At 42.0% G+C, this 20,559-nt stretch overlaps 1 protein-coding gene across 25 annotated transcripts in view; it reads left to right on the top strand.

Annotated features, from left to right (window-relative positions):
* Nucleotides 1-20,559, top strand: part of GADL1 (glutamate decarboxylase like 1) — a 647,456-nt gene that overhangs the window by 534,508 nt on the left and 92,389 nt on the right. For all 25 annotated transcript variants that reach the window (XR_014064522.1, XR_014064521.1, XR_014064519.1 and 22 more), the window contains 2 exons: nt 7,787-7,986; nt 17,885-17,936. Coding sequence is in view for 20 of the 25 variants with exons in the window: in XM_081527037.1 (XP_081383163.1) it covers nt 7,787-7,986; nt 17,885-17,936 (252 nt within the window). In the remaining 5 variants the exon portion in view is untranslated. The remainder of the gene's footprint in view (nt 1-7,786; nt 7,987-17,884; nt 17,937-20,559) is intronic.

Genomic DNA, 20,559 nt, shown 5'->3' with positions numbered 1-20,559 from the left:
AGGAAGAAAATGAATTAAATAAATCCCCAAAAGAGGGATTAATGGAAAATGAAAAGTGCCTATGTAAAGAATTCGGGAATGAGGGGGACACCTACTCCGGGGTGTCTGTCTGACAGACACATCTGTGTGCGGGGCATGACACAGACATGCGGTGAGTGGTGAGTGCAGGTCCCGGAAGTGGAGACCTGGCTGGTTACCCTTTGAAGCAGATTCCCAGTTAAGTGGGCGGATCTTCCAACATAGCTGATAGCATATGAAACACACAAGCCACCCTCGTCAGTGACTGCACGGGGCTGGCTAGCAAACCGGGTGGAGGTTTCACGGAGGGACAGAGACAGGAGTACAGGGAAGATTGAAGGCAAAGTTTTTTGTTGCTCCAAGTGATGCTGATGACCAACTCTCATTTCTAAGGATTTGTAAAATGTTCCATTTGCATCTGAAAGTCAGAAAGAAAAGAAAAGAGAAAAAAAGAAAGAAGGAAGGAAAAACTTAAGAAATCCCCAAAGAGATAAACTTTGAGCATTTTCTTACCCTTCCTTCCTTCTTTTCTCTTCCTTCTCCTTTATTTTCTTTCCAGACTCTTCATGGCTCTGCCTAATACAGCCACCTTGTCCATGATTCAGTTGGATCTACTTCCTTTCATGGAAAAGGACACTGACATTGTTGTCATTGGCTTGCTCTCTTCCCTCCTCCCCAGCCTATCCCTCAGCAATCAGTCAACACATCCATTGCCCCCCCTCTACCTAAGTACACTGAAGACCCCCAGACCAGCTCCACCCAGCCAGGTGCTGTCTCCTGGCCCTCAGTTCCCCTAGTGCGTGCCCTTGCCCACTCTCACCCTGGACTGCGCTTGTTGTGTCTTCTGTTCTAACTACACCGGGACTTGTAAAGACCCACATCATCTAAGACAGCCATTAGTATGATAGCTAAGCAAGAGCAGGCTTACTTCTGCTTGGAGAGTGAGAACCATGGACCAGTCTTCCTATTGCTCTAGGATGTCTTATAATAGCTTTAAGATATTCTATCAACTTGGTTTACTGCTATAGAGTTACTGGCAGATACATCCCATGACAAAGGGTGAGTGGGCGGGAGGTGTAACAGGCTCATTTCATAAACAGTGAGCTAGTCTAGAGCTGGCATCATCCTAGTCAGTATCTCGCCTGGGGAGAGCATAAATCAAAGAATGGTGGGAATGTCTGCTTAGGGTCAGGGTAGGAGGATATGCATGTGAAAGTGAGCAGTGGGGTTGGGGGTGGGTGGTGTTGGCCACAGACTGAGTGTTCCCAGTAACAGCATTTCCCCAGATTTTCATCACATTCCTGGGTGGAGGGGAGAGTGAGGAGGAAAGGGAAAGTGAAAGTCGCTCACTCTTGTCCGACTCTTTGCAACCCTATGGACTATACACAGTCCATGGAATTCTCTAGGCCAGAATACTGGAGTGGATAGCCTTTCCCTTCTTCAGGGGATCTTCCCAACTCAGGGATTGAATCCAGGTCTCCTGAATTGCGGGTGGATTCTTTACCAGCTGAGCTACCAGGGAAGCCCAAGAATACTGGAGTGGGTAGCCTATCCCTTCTCCAGCGGATCTTCCCGACCCAGGAATTGAACTGGGGTTCCCTGCATTGCAGGCTGATTCTTTACCAACTGAGCTATCAGAGAAGCCCAAACCAAGGAGGAAAATGAAGCCCAAATTACTTAAGTGACTCGCTTTGAGCTCTGACACCAAGGTATGAAACCAAAAGTGGGATCTTTATGTGCTAATTCTCACATTTTTCTCCCAGATCATTAGTGACGGTGAAGTGTGGTATCTCTAGGAGCTGTAGAGAACTCCACAGCCAGTCACTTTCCCGTGGCATTTGAGATCCTCACTGTCTTGGCTTCTCTTTCTTCCTCTCTGTGTGTGACCTCGTTAATTAGCCCTGCTCTTACTGAATTAATTCCTTCTCCTATTCAGTTGTTCCTCATCCTTCAGCTCTTAGGTGACACATTTCTGCTTCTGAAGATCCCCAGCTGATGCCTCTAAGTTGGTGAAAGATGAGCTTCCTTCTTGCTCATTAGACTTTGTTTTTCCCCCTCATCTTGCTCTGTAACTGCTTATTTCTCTCGTCCCGTCTCCACCTTAAACTTCTTAAGGATAGTGACTTTCTCATTTACCGTTCCAGCCCCAGTGCCTAGCACAGCTTTTGGCATATAGTCCAGCTCTCAAATGTTTCCTCATTAAATACATAAAACAACATCAGAAGCTATGATCAGTTTAAAAATTCACTTTTGTATTCTAGACCACAACTAAGCCTTCCTGTTACTCACAGTCTAAATTTAGTTTTGCACATTCAGTCACCAAGTATGAGCCTAGATGCCTAGTCCCTCCGTGGGATTATATCTCTAGGCCCGAAGCACCATAGTGCTTGTATAAAAGTCCTCAATACCTAATATGGAATGAATTAATTAGTACGAAGGTGATTAATAGACTCATTTCCTAAAGCATTTAGGCAATTTCTCATATATAAATAAGGGTGATGTGGGACAGACTATGTGAGAAGCCATATGGGAAGAATTTTTAGGAGATTTGGTTAAGCTGAAAAACATGATTGCTGCAAGTGGGGACTTCAAGTAGGTCTGGGTAGTCACTGCTCCTGGAAAGGAGCTTGCAGAATCTTGTCTGGCCTGTGGAAATCAAAGACAGCTCAGCTAACCTTGACAATGAAAATATCACTCAGGATGTAGACTCATGACTCAGGATGTCCTTTCAGTGATTAAGTATCACCATGTGATAGATTAAGTATGGCCAGTCACGTATTTAGAAGAATCTCAGAGTGCTTAGAGAGAAGATATGATACTAGTAAGACCAACAGTCACATTTACAGGAACAGAGCGCGAGTCTGAAGCAGGCTGAGCGGCTTTGCCCTCCAGTGCGGTGCGCTCTGCTGCCGCGTTCAGGAATACTTCATGAGCCCCTGGAGCTGTACCGTGGGTCTCATCAGCCACCTACTTTATCCATGGCACCCGTGGTGTATACACATCTGCCCCAGTCTCCCAGTCCACCCCACCACCTGCCCTGCCCCTCCACTCAGTGCTCTGTGGTGACCAAAATGGGAAGGACATCCAAAGACGGGAGGATATACGCATTCATATAGCTGATTCACTTCGCTGTACAGCAAAAACTAACACAGCATTGTAAAGCAACTATACTCCAATTAAAAAAAAAACCTTCATGAATGTTTATGGGGCCCTCTCCTCCACATAACTTCCCTGGTGGCTCAGATGGTAAAGTGTCTGCCTGCAATGAGGGAGACCTGGGTTCAATCCTGGGGTCAGGAAGATCCCCTGGAGAAGGAAATGGCAACCCACTCCAGTACTCTTGCCCGGAAAATCCCATGGATGGAGGAGCCTGGTGGGCTACAGTCCATGGGGTCGCAAAGAGTCGGACACGACTGAGTGACTTCACTTTCTTTCTTTTCTTTCTCCTCCACATGTATTTAAGCTCCGGTGTAGAGAGAGGAGAGTGTCACGGGTTAGAGAGTTCGCACCCTGAATCCTAGCAGCCTCAGTTGGAAAGCCAGCTGTACCCCTCAGGAGCTACATGATCTTATGTCATTAGCCGAACCTTGCCAGGTTGCAGCTTTCACACACCTGCAGTGGCATTGAAAACATAATAGAACAACCTCTTCAAGCTGTTAGGAGATTTACGAGTTCGTCCACACACAGTAGCTGGCACAAAATGAGGACTCTACAAATGTTAGCTCCACTCGTGACTGTCACGTGCTCGGTGGGAAGGAGAGTTGTGGTTTCTAGACTCTTGTAGTGTGCTTGTCCTTTGTCATCTCTCTTTACCGTGTAATTCCTTCTCCAGTTTTCCTCTGCTTTGCCCCGAAAGGTGCCTGACTGCTGGGAGCCACGTGTTCCACGCTCACTGGCCCATTGGCTTCAGACAGAGCTTGCGGCTGGCGGGTCACTGGTCTCTCTCTCTCTGCATGGGTAGCATCACCCGCCAGGCCACCTCCTCTCTGATCTCCTGGCTCTCCACACAGAGCCTCCCCTCTGGGCTCACAGGTCCCACTGGGAGCCCCCGTTCCGAGGCTTCCTCCCCATGTTCTGCTTTAGGAGTGAGGCCAACACATAGAAAGTAGAATGAGAGACAAAAGATAGATTCCCGATTTAGTCCTGGATCCACCTGGGCCTGATATATGACATATGACTGGATTTTAAAATATGCATGCCTATAAAAATTCTCCTTTTTGCTTAAGCTGTTGATTTCATTTCTTTCACGTGTCACCGTTTGTGCCCTAACCCCATTTCTCCTAATTCCTGAGAACTGTTTGAGACGCTATCACAATATGGAACAATCTGCATTCTCATTGAACATTTTTCTTTGAAATTTGGATAACTAGTGTTTATTGTCTTTCCAGGGTTAAGACTATAAAGATAAGCAAGACAAACACAGTCCTTCTCTTTAATAGCACAACAGTGACTAATTATTTTCAAAAACGTTAACTTTTACCACATTTATTCTAAAGTGCTGTTTTTCTCTGGAGATCTGAACATCCTCTTAGTTGATGTCTGTCTTAAAACTAGAGACATCTCATCCATTTTAGTACAAGGACAGAAACTAAAATGCAAAGCAGGGACTTTGCGGGTAGAGTTTTCATTTATTTTCAATAAAGGAAGTCCCAAGCCTCTAGTTGTTCATGAAACCTTCCCAAGGCAGGAGGATTTTTCAGTGCAGCGAGATCAGCAGTGTCATGACTGCAGGGTAATCACTCATCTTGCGACGCACTTTCCTGGCTCTCTGCGCCTCCATTTGCCTACAGGGATGCCATTCATCTTCCCAGGATGGATGGGTTCCTCTCCCTTTCAATCACTAGCAGCAGGCACTGAAACTTGCCCGGGATGTGTCCGGTGATCATCTGCTTTGGGGATTTTTTTTGCATCTTTCATAGTTGATGAAAGTAAATTTGTTCTCATGATGCAAGTACAAGTGTGTGTCTGTGTGTGTGTGTGCGCGTGCGCACGTGCGTGCTTTATCCTTAAGCTGCACTGTCCTTTTAATGTCATAATATATGGTCAGGCTGTAGTTGCTATGGAAACAATACCCAAATTTCCTGACCTCTGAGAGTAGGGAGATGTGGTGGTGGCAGCTATGATCAGAGTTGAGAGATTGATGATAGAATTAAGCTAAAGATTAAAGAATAAGCGCTTTTTCTACCTTAATGATCACATTGGAGCAATATCTTCTTCTCCTGTGTCTACCAATATTACCCATCTGAGCCAGGCTGAAGGCTTATGAGTATTCCTTTGTTATTTTAAAATCAGTTTACTTTTGGATAGTGGATGAGTGGGACTTGGGAGTTCTTGACTATAGCCGGTATACATTTTTTGCATAGTATTGAATCATACTTTCTGGTGCAAATAATACCCAAATTAGTGTCCACACAGGCCGATATTGTTATTGAAACAGCAAATGTGTGCTTTTGTTTAGAATATGATACCTTGAAATTTTCTTTTTATTCTTTATATACTTGTTGATCAGTCAGATGGGTACCTGTAATAAGTACATTCTCTCATGGAAAAGCATTTTATTTTAAATATAACAGTGTGTACAAAAGAAAGCTTATTCTCAGAAGTAAATATTGAAAATGATCGTTGAATTATCCTTACTATTAGAAAATATGTTCTCCGTTTGGTACGCACATTGTAAAGTACAGTGCCTGACTCATCACAAGTAAATTTCTAAATGTTTGTTAAATGCATGAATACGTAGTCTCTAAGGAAAAATAAAACGCATATTCCCTCTTTAGGAGGGACCATTTTTTTCTAGGACCTCTGTGACTCTGGGGAGTTTCTCCAGGGCTTCCTGTCAGCACTGGTGGTTCTGCATTGTTGAAGTCTGGAAGATGTCCCTGTGCCTGTGTTTATTCTGTTCATATGATATGTTAGGATGGTGGGGGAGAGGGACAGAACGTGGGGAGCTGTGTCCTCACCTAACAGCTTAGTGAGGATCTTTGTGCTCAATACCGTGTTAAGCTCTGTGGGTGTGGACATGGACAGGAAATGAGTCCTGCCATCGAGAAGCTGCTTGGTTCTCGAGGAGAGAATACAGAGGGCTGCTTGCCGAGTAGGGGTGACTCAGAACCAAAGCCAACGAATGCAGTCAAGGGTGAGAGGAGGAAAAGGGTCTAGCAGGAGGGGCAGGTAAAAAAAGGTGGAGGGAAGCAGAACCTGAGATGGAACCCAAAGGAAAGGCTGACCTAGGTAGAGAGGGAAGCCACATTCGATGTTAGTAAACTTTACTGCTGATAAATATGCTGGGTATATTCTTCCGAATGTGCCAAATATATTAAAGCAGAGACAAGGTCAAGCAAACAGTGTGAACCAAGATATAGACAGGGCATGATCTTGTGGTTGAGGGACATTGAATAGTTTGTTATCCTGGGGAAGCAGAGGTTCTAATAGGTGCTCCCTGGGAGTGAAGATACTCAGGGAGTTGTGGGGGCTGAGGGATGGGTTAGGCATCCTGGGGGTTTAGATCCCACATGACTTTGAAGGAAACAGGGCTCAAACGCTAATAATTTGAGGTCAAATTAAAGACTGTAGAATGGAAATAAACAGGATAAATTGTCACCCAGGTAAATTGTAGAGAAAAGTAGCCAGTCAGTAAATGTAAATTGAATTTGATTACAGATAAAACCAGTGTGAGACCAAACCCCAGACCCTATGGAACTGTAGGTGCTATTTAGTCCTTTTTTTTTACTCTTCCATTGCTCTTTCCTCAGATTTTTTTTTTTCAAGTCTCTGGGTTAACTGTCGATTCTGGCCTTTTCATTATGGATATGAATTGAAAACAGGGATTTTAAAGCCTAGTTTTTTTTTAATTTATATTTCTTTGACTGCACTGGGTCTTAGTTGTGGCACGTGGGACCCTTGATCTTCCCTGTGGCGTGGGAATTCTTAGTTGCATTATGTGGAATCTAGTTCCCTGGCCAGGGATCAGACCCAGGCCCCCTGCACTGAGAGTCTGGAGTCCTAGCCACTAGACCACCAGCGAAGTCCCCAAGGCCTAGTTTTTTCACCTGTGAAATTGTATGAAGTATATACAGTATGTCGGGTATTTTTCTAATGTGGAACCTTGAGTGAGTTACAGATAGATTTTTTTTTTCCATCTGGAGAAATTTGCCCATGTTGATGTCATACAAATGATGACATGGTCATTTAAAGTTTCTTAATACTCACCAATACAAGTGTGAAGATGGACTTAGCATTCTCAACTCTGAGGATTTTTGTTTTTTTTGAAAATACAAGGAGTCGTCTGTGTCTCAAAGTTAATACACACCTAGTGTTCCAGACAGAGAAGGCAATGGCACCCCACTCCTGTACTCTTGCCTGGAAAATCCCATGGATGGAGGAGCCTGGTAGGCTGCAGTCCATGGAGTGGCAAAGAGTCGGACACGACTGAGCGGCTTCACTTTCATTTTTCACTTTCATGCATTGGAGAAGGAAATGGTAACCCACTCCAGTGTTCTTGCCTGGAGAATCCCAGGGACGGCAGAGCCTGGTGGGCTGCCATCTATGGGGTCGCACAGAGTTGGACACGACTGAAGTGACTTAGCAGCAGCAGCAGCAGTGTTCCAGACCCAGGTCAGTCACAGAGCCAGACCAAATGCCTTTGGCACAAAGCAGTAGAATATTATACAAGGTTTTGCTGGTGGGGTGTGTTTTTTGAAATCAAATGTATTTGAAAAATGGACAATACTACAATTTGTCTTTCTTTCTTTTATTTTTTTCCCAAAAGGACCTCCTTAAGAGATGTTACTCCGCCAACGCGTCTTACCTCTTCCAGCAGGATAAATTCTATGATGTCAGCTATGACACAGGTGACAAGTCCATCCAATGCAGCAGGAGACCAGATGCATTCAAATTCTGGATGGCCTGGAAGGCCCTGGGCACATTCGGCCTTGAAGAAAGAGTTAACCGCGCTCTTGCTTTATCTAGGTACTTGCTGTGTGTGTGTGTCTGTGTGTCCATGGGTGTCTAATAGACTCACTGAAAGTACCATTTGTAAGATCTATACATGTTCTCTCATATATGTATCCCTTCTTTCATCTCATAACCATTTCTCAGCACCCACTATTTTAGATGTTGAGAACAAAGCAGTTCTCCCCTCTGCTCTGCAGCATCCTAGCCTGGAGAGAGATTCATCCAGGTGGCAGAGCAAATAAAATACAGGTGCACCTACATTTTGGTAAGGGGAGGTACACGATGCTCCAGAAGCACTCAGGTGGGTTCCCCAGTATGGTCGTGAGGGGTGCTGGCAGAGGTTTCCTGGAGGATGTGACATGCAACTAAGGCCCAGTGAGGAAAGGAGAGACGACTGATTTCAGGCACAGGGAGCCCCAGGTCCAATCTCTGGGTGCGGGAGAGATCCCAGGAACTTCAAGGGCCTGAAATATGGCCTGTGAGAATGTGGGGCTGACAGAAGGAAGACAGGTAGAGGTGAACGTGGCAGCACCCTGCTTGCTCGTCTTTTTGCAGCATAAGGACAAAGCTTTTGAAACCACTTTCCGTGACACTAGAGAAGCTCTTGAGGTGTGCGAGCTGCACACTCGTCACCTGAGAGGCTCTGCTGCTGAGACCAGCGTGTGTGGAGGTCAGGCCACGGCCAAGAGTAGCTCTAATTGTGATTGGCCGAGCCTGAGTTCTATAGGGCTAACCTGGATGGTGTTTTAAAAATCGAACATTCAAACGTTCCAAACAGTTTTAAATAGGGAAATTGTAAAACGTCTAGATTCCTGGCTTCTTTCGGAAGATGCGAGCGCTCTCAGCCCCACGAGGTGACGAGGCAGTGAACACAGTGGTGCCCCCCACACCCCCTGGGTTCCGTCAAGCCTGTTTTCCTGTGGCACAGAGAGGCCAAGAGCCAGGGAAAGCAAGGGCCGCCATTGACAAGCTTCATGGCCGGGGCAAGCTGCTAGAATTTTCTGTGCTCTTCCGTCCCAGTGTCATGAAGATAGCAACTTTGAACTCAGATAACTGTTAGGAGGACTCAGTGAATTGATATTTGTGAAACACCCAGGACAGTGCCTGGCAAATGCCACATGCTATGTTTTAATTATTTTTTTTTTTTAATTATTTTCTTACCTGCTTGGTCACTAGAAGCATCAGTGTTTGTGATGTCTGGTTTGGAAAACCTCTCCTTCTTTACTCCTTGTTCATATTTCACTGGCAAAAGCCGGCAGGGTCTCCCTGAGATTTACTCAGCTTCCTCCTTCTTTAGGGGGATGGTGTAGGTGCTCTGCATGCCACTCTGTGTGATAAGGGTCCTCTGAGTACCAGTGAGGACTGTCTGAAAACCCAGGATCTTTTCTTTTTTAATTGGGATATAATTTCTTTACAGTGTTATGTTACTTTCTTCTGCACAGTGAGGTGAATTAGCCACATGCATACATATATCCCTGCCCTCGTGGAGCTCCCTCCCCTCTCCCCGTCCCATCCCTCTAGATCCTCACAGCACCAAGCTGAGCTCCCTGTGCTAGACAGCAGCCTCCCACTAGCTAGCTGTTTTACGTGTGGTAGTGTGTATACATCAGTGCTCCTTTCCAAATTCATCCCACCCCGCCTCCTTCCCCACCGTGTCCACGTGTCCATTCTCTATGTCTGCGTCTCTATGCCTGCCTTGGAAATAGTGAAAACCCAGGATCTTAAACCGACAGTTGCTTATTCTAAGAGGTCTGCAAGTTGGCTGGAGTGGCTTCATCTCATTCTCTGGTGGCTGTCGGGGTGGAGGGAGGCCTGGGTCTACTGCTGGCGTGTCTTGTAACTTCCTTGAGCCAGAGCCTGTTCTTGTGATGGTGGTGACAGAAGCCCAAGAGGGCAAGCCTGCTTTAAACTCCTGATAGCATGCATCATGCCTATTAGCATTCCAGTGGCCCGAGCAGATCAGATGGCCAAGGTCAGTATCAAGAGGTAGGAAGAATTGCAAGGTTACATGCCGAAGGGCTTGGAAATAAAGATAGGAAAAGAGACTTTCAGAAGACTGTTAGAAGTCAGCATTTCTGGTGATTTGGGTTTAAAAAGTAGTTTGAAAAATCTATAAATATTTTATAAATTAGGACTGTTTTGGTGGTGAGCAACAGAAACTGTCAAAGTATTATAAACAAAGTTAATTTATTTGCTCATGTAACTTATAAGTCAGTGTAGTGATGACCATGGAATGGCTTGTTCTAAGTGCTTAAGCAAGTTCACCAGGCCTTAATTTCTATTCATCAGTCAGATCTGCTTTCCTTCATGTTGGATTTACTCCCCTGTAGGAAGTTAGTTCCCAAGAGGGTCAGATCTGTAGCCTCCCAGGTTCAACTTCAAGGTCAAAAGGAGAGAGTGCTCCTTTCTCAACAATCCCGAGAAGGTTTTAATTCTTTTTGACAGATGTCGTCTTCAGAAGTTGGGAGATGACCACCCAGTGGTGAAAACGTGAAACTGTCAACCATAAATATTCATAGTTGCCCATTGAACTAAAAGGTTCAGAAAGTTCTATTGCCCTGCTTGTTTTATCTCATACTATATAAGTATGGTAGACTCTGCTTTATTTTATCTAAGCCACTAAGTAATTCAATGGCAGGTGCCTTGAAACAAGGCTAGATATAAATATTTGATGATCATATTTATTACAAAGTTAACATTCATCTCAGGGTGGAATTTAATTTATAGTCTAAGGATACCTCCTAATTTTTGCAGAGAAATATCACAGGAGAATAAATGTTAACATTTCAATTCAATTCAACAACACTTATTGTTTGTAAATGTTTGTCATGTTGAATTGAATTGAATTAACATTTCAGTGAGCATCACTGCAGGCTCTGTGACCTGTATTTAAATATTTGAAAAATGATCCCTTTTCTGTGATGCTGTCAGTCACAGTGGTTCTCTTGCCTGAACGTCCCACGTTCTTGTTATCCAACAGTCCTTTCCTGGAGTTCCCCCACCCCCACTGCCAGGGCAGAGTCCTCTTAGGCATGTCACTTGAAACAAATGTGAAATTATCAACTTGGAGAACGTTTCTCTGGGAATAACAATTATTTTAAGTTAGCAACATAAGTGCTTTATTTTCATGATTTAATTTTTTTCAAATGAAGTGTGGTCTGCTCTTCAGGAAAGAGGCAACATTTTCTGAATTCTGAAGTTTCTTCTATTTGCTGGTGCCCATGTGCAGTTGTGTACTAGTAAACTGGATCTCAGAGGAAGAAAAGCGACAATTTGTAATGTCTGCCAATTTCCGTGGTATAAATACTCCCACTGTGGGAAATTTCAAGCTGCCAACAGCCATGGCTTGTAAATGGTTGTATATTTAACAGTTGGATCTCACTAACCAGTACAAACCAGCTCTAGACCACCATTGATTATATGAGCCAACATCGTCCATTTAAACCACTGGCTGGTAGGAGTTAAAATACCACTTCTCATCAAGCCTACTGACCTTCAGCCACTTGTTTTAGAGTTTACCTAATAAAAATTCTCATCCATGGTCAGAAGACTGTATTTGGCTAATTTCTAGGTCACAGCAGCATCATTTTGTTTCCAAGGAGTATGACTTTCTGCAGTAGGTAACTTTAGCAAAGGAAAGCTGCGGGTGACAGTCGTGTTGCTGTTTGGGGTGCACATCTGTCCTCAGCAGCCTGAGGTGGGTAAGGTGTGTCCGTTCGCACAGGCGCTGCCTGAGTCAGGTCTCAAACACGGGGAGGGCTGTGTTCTTCCCCCTGGCCCACTGCAGTAAGGACCGCTCTGACTCCATGGACACAGTGCTTCCACGTTCCTGAACCAGAATGGAGCTTAGTTTGAAAATTTGTATATCAGGGGCTTCCCTGGTGCTCCACTGGCCAGAACCCCGAGCTCCTAATGAAGTGGTTGTTGTTGTTTTCCAGTCCTGAGTTGTCTCCAACTCTTTGCGACCTCATGGACTGTAGGCCACCAGGTCCCTCTATCCATGAGATTTGCCAGGCAAGAATACTGGAGCGGGTTGCCTTTTCCTACTTCTTGGGATCTTCCCGACCCAGGGATCAAACCTTTATCTCCTGCGTCTCCTGCATTGGCAGGCGGGTTTCTTTACCACTAGCACCACCTCAGAAGCCGCCCAATTCAGGGGACCCAGGTTCAATCCCCGGTCTGAGAACTAGACCCCACATGCCACAACTAAGAGTTTGCACACCATGACAAACGATCCCACACACCACTCTAAAGATGAGAGATCCCATGTGCTGCAACCAAGATCTGGCATAGCCAAAATAAAATAAAAGTAAATATTTTAAAAATTGTATATTGACCTTAAGATGTAAGGACCAGGTTTTGATGGACCAGTGGACAGCATCACCCTGGTCAGATGCTCCCTCTTCCCTCGGGGAAGCAAGAGGGACAACAATTCTTCTGTTCTGAAGAGGACAACAATTCCTGTTTTATGAGTTGTCAAATCCAGAAAGAAGGAACTAATTAGTTCCTAGAAGATCTCCAAGGCATCCCCTAATTTCCATTTGACCCTTGTCATTTCACTGGATGAGAGAACATTGCTTTCAAGAAATATTAATGACTAAAAACTTGCCTTTTTCTTTGGTTGTTTGAAAACCAGTGACATTGTGAACCTAAAGCAGCATGTGATTATTAAGCATAATTGAAACCCAGAAGGCTGAAGTTTAAAATCACCATTTCTGGCAGAAGGCAGGCAGTTGTGATCGCTGATATCTGCTTAGGAAAGTTGAAAATGTGTTACAGTACTCAGGGCTTCTGGTTGCTGAGGGCACCTTGTAGGCTGTTGTTACAACACTCAAGTTAAATGGATATTCGCTGAGGGGCAATTTTTAAAGCAAATCCAGAAGAGTCATGTGCGTAAGTCTTTTCAACAACAACAAACAGCTCAGGAACTCCCATTCTGCTGCTTTGCTTGGTCCCCTGTGTATCATTTATCTGTTCCCTTGACACACAATCTCTGTAATCTCTCAGATGGAATTCATTTCATTGACTTGCATGAATACTGAGGGATTTATTGGTACCAGTATGGAAAAGGTAAGCAGTTACACAATAGCACCTTTGTGCCAGTGTATTTCTCTAGGTGAGAAGAGGGAGAGAGTTTAGAAGACTATAGAGGGGGCAACGCTTGCATTTTTTCTTTATATTTATAATTTTTAAAAACATCATAGTGCAGTAAAATGGAACATGCAGGTGTCTGTGATGAATCACACAGGCCATGCAGTATGTTCTCATGTATGCAGAGCATGCACAAACCAGATGGAAAAAAAATCTCAGAAACTCAGGGAGGCTCCATTGCATCAGAAGAAATTTCCCATGAAGAGATGAGACCAGAAGAAGCACTTGGTCCAGAGCGCTCCAGGGAGACACCAGGAGGCTGATGAATTGAGAAAGAGACTGGAAAAGCTATTTCCAGAAAGGAACGCATGCCCTTCAGAAAGGGCAAGTGAAATACACAAGTATTAGATGGACACATGGAACCAAGGACAGGAAGTGTTTCAGAGCAAGATTTCATTTTTGTGCAATTCAAAACTAAGCCAGAATCTTAATAGAATGAGTTTTTACCCAGTAGGATTGGTGAAAACTCTTACTAATGTATAGTATTCTCTCTTCTTGCTAAGCTTAGTGGAAAGAACAGTGAATTTTATGAAGTTATTGTTGCTTTCTGAACAATACCTGGATGCCTTTTGGTAGAAGTGGTTTATGGTTCCCGAGTTTTATCCAAAAACTCAGTGTACATCTTTTCGTTTTTTATGGCTTGCATCAGATAAGAATAGAGTTTTTTTTTCCACATATTTTATCTTTAGACTGTTTTTATATATTGAAAAGTTGTGAGGAATAAGTCATCTATGAATGCAGGCAGAATTTGTTTGGATTTCCTCCCCCAAACTCAATTTATTTAAACATTTATTTAAGAAGAGGGTAGGTACCTGTAGAAGAGGCACTAGTTTAGAAACAAGCATTTTTGAACCTACACTCTGTGGGGTCATAGGCTTCCAGAAGATCTTAATAGATGTTCCAAAAAGTGTCTCCACAGTCAAGTATGTTTGAGAAATGGTAACCAATCCATTAGTCCTCTCTTGGAGGTTCAGAGCGTTTGTTAGTACATTGAAGTCTCTGAAAGGCTTGTAATAAAGGTACAATTTTAACTTTACTTTAGCCAGTAGGCAGACATTGTTGACTGTTCATCCAAATACCATTCTTCCTTTTTCCCACCAACAGAGCCTCTGTTTTATATAGATAGCAGTGTTCCAACTGGGAACATTGGTCTAAGTCTACCCTCTTTGCCAATCATTACTTTAGGGATGGATATATGACTCAGATTCAGTCACTAAGATACAGGAAGAATTCTGTGAAGGCTTCTGGGGAAAATATTCTTACCTAAATAGAGAGAAGCTAAGAGAAAATACTTTCTAACCCCCTCTCTTCCTTCCTGGGACACTGTCATATGTGGATGTGATGGGCAGAGCTGTGACTGCCATCTTGTGAACAGGAGAGAATTCAGTAACACTACAAACATGGCAAGCTGAAATAATTGAAAAAGCCTGGTTCTTGGTGATATTACTGAACCTTCCAAGCAGTTCAATAGATGTTCTTATGAATTAAGCCAAGTATACGCTTAGTTTCAGACAAAAATAATCTAATTGATAAGCCTAATATTGCTCAAATTTATTTGAATGGATAAGTGGGAAACCTGTTAGCACCGTATATCATGGGACATCGTTTGGGAACTCTGGTGTAAACCTTTTATGATTGTTATAACTCTCTATGCAGATCTCCTCTACCCTCAGTTCGTTTGAAGTGTTACACCAGGTTTTATAGATTCTGAGAGTGACTGAATGGGGGCGTTGACCTTGACACAAAACCCAGGTCCTCGTGGTTAGCGCAGAGCAGAGTTTTAACTGAAGTGATTCAGATGCGCTCCAGCATGCCTTTTGCCCGGAAGCAGTGTTCACCAGTTTGACAGCTATTGTAAATCGCAACTATAGGCAGCGTGTCATGTCGTCATAATCTACTGGGGAAGAGTTTGACCAACCTAGTTCCTTCTCCATTTTGTGCATGAGGAAGCTGAGGCAGGCTCAGGGAGGCTGAGGAGTTTGCTTAGAGTCACAGAATCAGTCAGTTACACATCTAGAATCTTCTAGAGTCATTCCCCAGAGTCTATAGTCTGGGGGATGTTCAGGGTTAGTGCAGGCTCCCTCAGAATGGAATCCTGGCATTGAGTTTGCAGATTGCCTTTACATTTGTGCCTGAGAAGATAAGGAAAAAATAGGATTCACAAAGCTGGTCCTTGTATAGATAAAGATTGTATGTGTTTTTTATTTTGCTTTGTAATTTATATTTTTTCTTTTATTAATTTCCTTTCAAGAATTGTAAGTAACCACACCTATGAAACTTGGCATAGAGTGAATAGTCCCTTTCTCCCCATTGCATCCGGTTTTTCCCTTCCTCGGGTATATCAGGGATTTATGATTGGTCATCCATGCTTTATTCCGTGCTCATGTATACATGTGGAGAGGGATCACTTATGCTTTCTTTTTTAGAGCTTCTTAAAAAGTGGAATCACATTATCTATATCTCTCAATCCCCTGCTTTCATGTCTAGTGCATCATGAGCATCTCTGTGGTTTAATTGAAGTGGATATAATCCATCCTCTTTAATAGCTGCATCATAGAACATGTGTTGCTATAATACATTTTATTTTACCTTTGTCAATTTCTGGATATTTATTCTAATTATTCTGTATGGAATACATACACATACACATGTAATGTAGATGCAGTAACATATGTGTATGCATCTATCATCTGTCTATCTGTCTCTATTTCTGTCTCTATCTATATTTCTATCTCTGTTTGTCTACCTACCTACCTATCCATCCATCCACCCAACAATCCACCCATCTCCCTGCCTTTCTACCTACTTACCTCTCCATCAATTCATCATCCATCCATCCGTTCAACAGTCTGGTCTACTTACCTACCTACCTATCCATCCATATATCCATCCATCCATCTACCTACTAACCCACCCATCCATCCATGCAATAAGCCATCTATCTACCTACCTTAGTGTTGATGAGATTTTCCTGGTAGACCAGCATCTCATAAGTGGTTTGTTGTATCAGAATATATGAGTATTATTAATTTTGAAAGGTTTGTAGCAGCTCTCTATCACACTCACTAGCACCAAATGTTGTCGCTATTTGTTTCCAGTGTCCTGTGGGCAACATGGTTTAGTATTGTTATTTCAATTTGCACTTCTCTGATTACCAATCATCTTGAGCATTTTTCTGATGTTTATTGACCATCAGAATTGCTTTTATTGAAAGTTAGGCAGTGTGCTAAGTGTGTAAAAACTTTACAACTACATAACATTTCCTGAAAGATTATTCAGGGAAAGGAGTATGTGGAAAGAACGTCAGATACTTTGTGAGTCAGTGTGTGTGTGGTATCACAACATTATTGCTCAATATAAAAGACTCATGTTTATCCATTTAATACTGATAGGATTTTTATAAGATTTTTTTATAATTTAAAATTAAAGTTAATCTATATTTTTTTTTATAAATTAAAGATTATTTTTTATAATGTTTATGTTAGACACCAATATTTAACCTTATGCAAAAAAACTAAAAAAAAATGTTTTGGAAAAAAGAACTGCATCCCATTAACTGATGTATTCGATACCCACATTCTGGGATGGCCTTTAGTAAATAAACATAATTATAATAATCCTCCATTTTCACAGTTTATATTCTATATAATTTTTTACGTGATTTTATTTAATTTTTTTTACAACATCCATTTGAGATTGGAAAATCAGCATAGGTTATTCCAGTTTTACAAGTAAGGGAATTGAGGTCCAAAGGGAAGCATTTCTTTGTTGTCCTTAAATTTTAGTTGAATGTATGTAATTCAGTTACATGATCATGTTCCATGTCATGGTATCGTAATTCCATCTGATATGGACAGGATTTTCAAAACTAGCCCTCCCTCTATCCCTTCTTTCCTGCCTTCCTTTTTTGGCTATTATATATAAAAAATTCCTTAGCAACTACATTTTTGTCATCACCTCTGATTGTTTCCTTACATTTGACCTCCAAATTTGAAATTCTGGGTCAAATGTTATGAACTTTTCAAAGCTCATGATCAAATCACTATTTTTCAAGGCTAGTTGTTCAAAAGATTTACCTTTTCATATAGACAATAACAAAGCCCAGGAGGGCAAAGTCAATGTTAATTTACTCTACATTTTCAATGTCATTTTAGTCTTTTCTCCATAATATTGCATATTTCGTGTAGCTGCAGCCTTTGCTTATGGCATGATAATTCTCTTTTCCCTGATATTTGTGATAATTTCATAGGCATTCTATCAGTGTCTACAATCCACTTCCTTTTAGCATGATATCGGTGATCAGTCTTTGCTCCCTGTGACCTGGCCTTGGGAGAGAGGGTGTTACACTTCCTTGATCTAAAAAGAACACACAAGCAGAACGACACACTGAAAACCCTTTCCGCTACGCCAGCTAGAGAATTTAAGTACCTGTGCTAAATCCCCATCTAGAATATGAATGTGAAATCCCACATGGTCAGAGATATATATCCAGTCTACTCTAAGTGGCTTTCACACAAAGTCTGATGCTAACACATGAGATAGACATCATCTCATGAAAAAGGTGTACCTTTTTACTCAGGCCCAGAGGATTGCAGTAAGCCATCTACATTTAGATAGATCCAATCCTGTGTCTGTGTAATGGACCCTTACTTATTTCTAAACCTTGTCTCTATATTGGAAATTGTACAATAGTTTCATTGTATGTCAGGTTCATGGAATTTTTAGATTGCAGTTTATAAATATTTTTGTGACTTTTTTTTAGGTACCTAGTAGAAGAAATCAAGAAGAGAGAAGGATTCAAGTTACTGATGGAAGTAAGTGATTACAAAATTGTACTTGTGATTTTTTCAGTCAACAGTGATGAAGGTGATAATTTTCTAATCTGTTATATTTCACTGGTTTTTGTGTTGCAGACTTAAAAGCAAGTCATTAGCTTAATTCTTAGAGTCCATTATGTTAATTTATTCTATTAGTGAGTATTTTTCCTTTGTTGGACTCACAGAGAACACTTGCCTTTGAGCATTGAAAATTAAAGTGCTCGATGATAATTACCAAGGATAGTATGGAATAAATTATGACCTCTATCTTGATATATTAAGTTGCATAATGATTGTACTGCAAATACTGAACTGTGTTATGGTGGGGCCTATAGGTGAAAAATCAATTAAAGTGAATGTACAATAGTGCAGATAGTTTTCCCTTTTTATAGAATAATGAGAGCTTATTAGCTTTGGAACAATGGGAAAATAAATCATTTTGTTGTTGGATTGTTTGTTATAAATAAGAAACAAAGGGGTTACAAAGAGAATATTGGTTTTTTTTTTCTAAAATATTAATGTATGGCTAAAATGATAAAATATTACTGAAATCTGATTTTAAGAAATATGAAATGTGAGGTTCAGTTAGACCTTCTTAGAGTGTATACTTTGTAGCAACTTTTAAGATAATGTAAAAATCACCTAGAGGCTGTAGCCTAGGAATCTATCCTCTGTATAAACAATCTGGCTATTTTTTGGTATTTATTCATTCAGCAAGATTTGTTGAGCAATTGCTGTGTGGTGGAGATGCCAGACAGGGAAGCTCCCTGCTGTCATGGTGCTTACATTCAAAGGGAAAGTAACAGGCAGTTAAGCAAGCAAATTGTTAAATGGGGAACATCAGGGTGGGAGAAGCCTTAAGGAAACAGTAAAACAGATACTAAGGAAACAATAAAAGAAATACCTGAGAGATAATAAATAATTATGAATAGCTAATTGGACAGTTCCAGATGTGGGAATAAATAGAGTGATAAATAAATAAACATGCTGACATGGTGGTGGGGGTGGCCTGTTTGGTTTGGGTGCAGGGAGGGCGCTCGGGGGCTTTCTTGGTGCTGAGACCTGCTGTGCGTTGGTGGGAAGCATGCCATGTAGAGGTTCAAGGGAAAGGCATTCCAGGCAGAGTCCACAGACAACCGCAAGGCGTGAAACTGAAAAAGTTCTGCCCACTTGAGGAGCCAAAGGAAGGAGCATCGAGCAAGGTTGGGGTATAGTAGGTGCTGGTGTGGAGAGGTTGGCAGAGACTGAGGCTGCTGGCGCCATGTAGGTGCTGGTAAAGGCCTTTGGCTTTTGTAATACCCCCTTGAAGTATAATTACCCTTGAAGAAATTTTAAGCAGAAAGGAGTCTGATTTCCATTTGAAAGACGGTGCTGGATGTCGAGAAAGAGTGGGGGTGATGGTGAGGGGAGGACAAGAAAAGAATAAGTGAGACAAGTTGGGAGCCCAGTGCAGTAACTCCGGTGGGTGTGAGGATGGTCCTCAGATCACTTTGGGAGACACTGCTCTGGAGACTCCGACTGCAAAGGGGACATCAGATCAGAAGGTTCTAAGAATTCAAACCCCTTGAAAATTAGAGATAGAAAGGGACTTGCAAAAATAGCAGAAGAATCCATATTTAAAAGACTTTCTAATAACACTAGAAAGAAGCCAGAAGACATTTAGAATGTGGAACATTCCACAGGACAGCCAACTTGGTTTCAGCAGGTCAGTGGCATGAAGAAAAATAAAGGAGAGAGTAATGATAATCATTTTCAGGATCAAAGAAACCTAAGAGTCAGGACAAGCAGAGGCAATGGGTAGACACTGGAATCCTAGTTTAAAGGAGTCAATTATAAACAGTAAATTTTGAAACAGTTGGGGAATTTCTCATATGAACTGGTAGGAATTATCAGTAATTTTGTTAGACATGATGATGGCATTGTATCTAAGGAAGAAAATGTCTGTATTTTCTAGAGATACATACTTATCATGTAAGGATGAAGCAACAACTGCATGATTGCCTTGAGTCTGAGTCTGAACCACCTTTTTTATTTTCTTGAGTTTGAGTTACCATCTTGCATTTTCTTGAGGTTGAATTACCTCTTTATTTTCTCAAGTTTGTAGTGCCTTCTGTATTTCTTTGGTTGTGGGAGCTAAAAGGTTTGTGAAAAGTGCTGTACACCTCAGAATTGCATGGACTTTTGATAGAGCTGAGAGGAAAAGTGATGAGAAAAATTATGAACTGATTTAAAAGTTGTTTATATATTCTTCCTAAAGGCTTAAAATTTGAGGGAGGAACCTCTTGCCATCAGCTTTAGGGAAATACAAGCATTCACATCCTTGTAACGAAAGTTAAGGTGGATTGTAATCATTAGGCAACCTCCTGCTCTGATTATTTTATCTCTGGGAGCCAGATGGCCCCAAAGCAGGAAAGATGGTTTCTTCAGTGGTCCTCCAGAGTTCCTACTTACAAGGGATTCTGTATGTGATCTGCATGTACCTCTTTTCTCTGTATCCATTTAGAGAAATAAAGTAAATTTAGACCTTGACTGTCACATATAAGAGTCAAGTTGATTAGCCTCTTATTGTTAAAAAAAAAAAAATGCCTTCCTTGGATTGATTAAAGATAACTCGAATGCA

The sequence above is a fragment of the Giraffa tippelskirchi genome, chromosome 9 (genome assembly GCF_054371585.1).
Source record: "Giraffa tippelskirchi isolate mGirTip1 chromosome 9, T2T-mGirTip1v1.2.pri, whole genome shotgun sequence".
NCBI classification, from domain to species: Eukaryota; Metazoa; Chordata; class Mammalia; order Artiodactyla; family Giraffidae; genus Giraffa; species Giraffa tippelskirchi.
The sequence above is the reverse complement of the archived record's forward strand: the minus strand, read 5'-3'. Positions and strand labels throughout refer to the sequence as shown.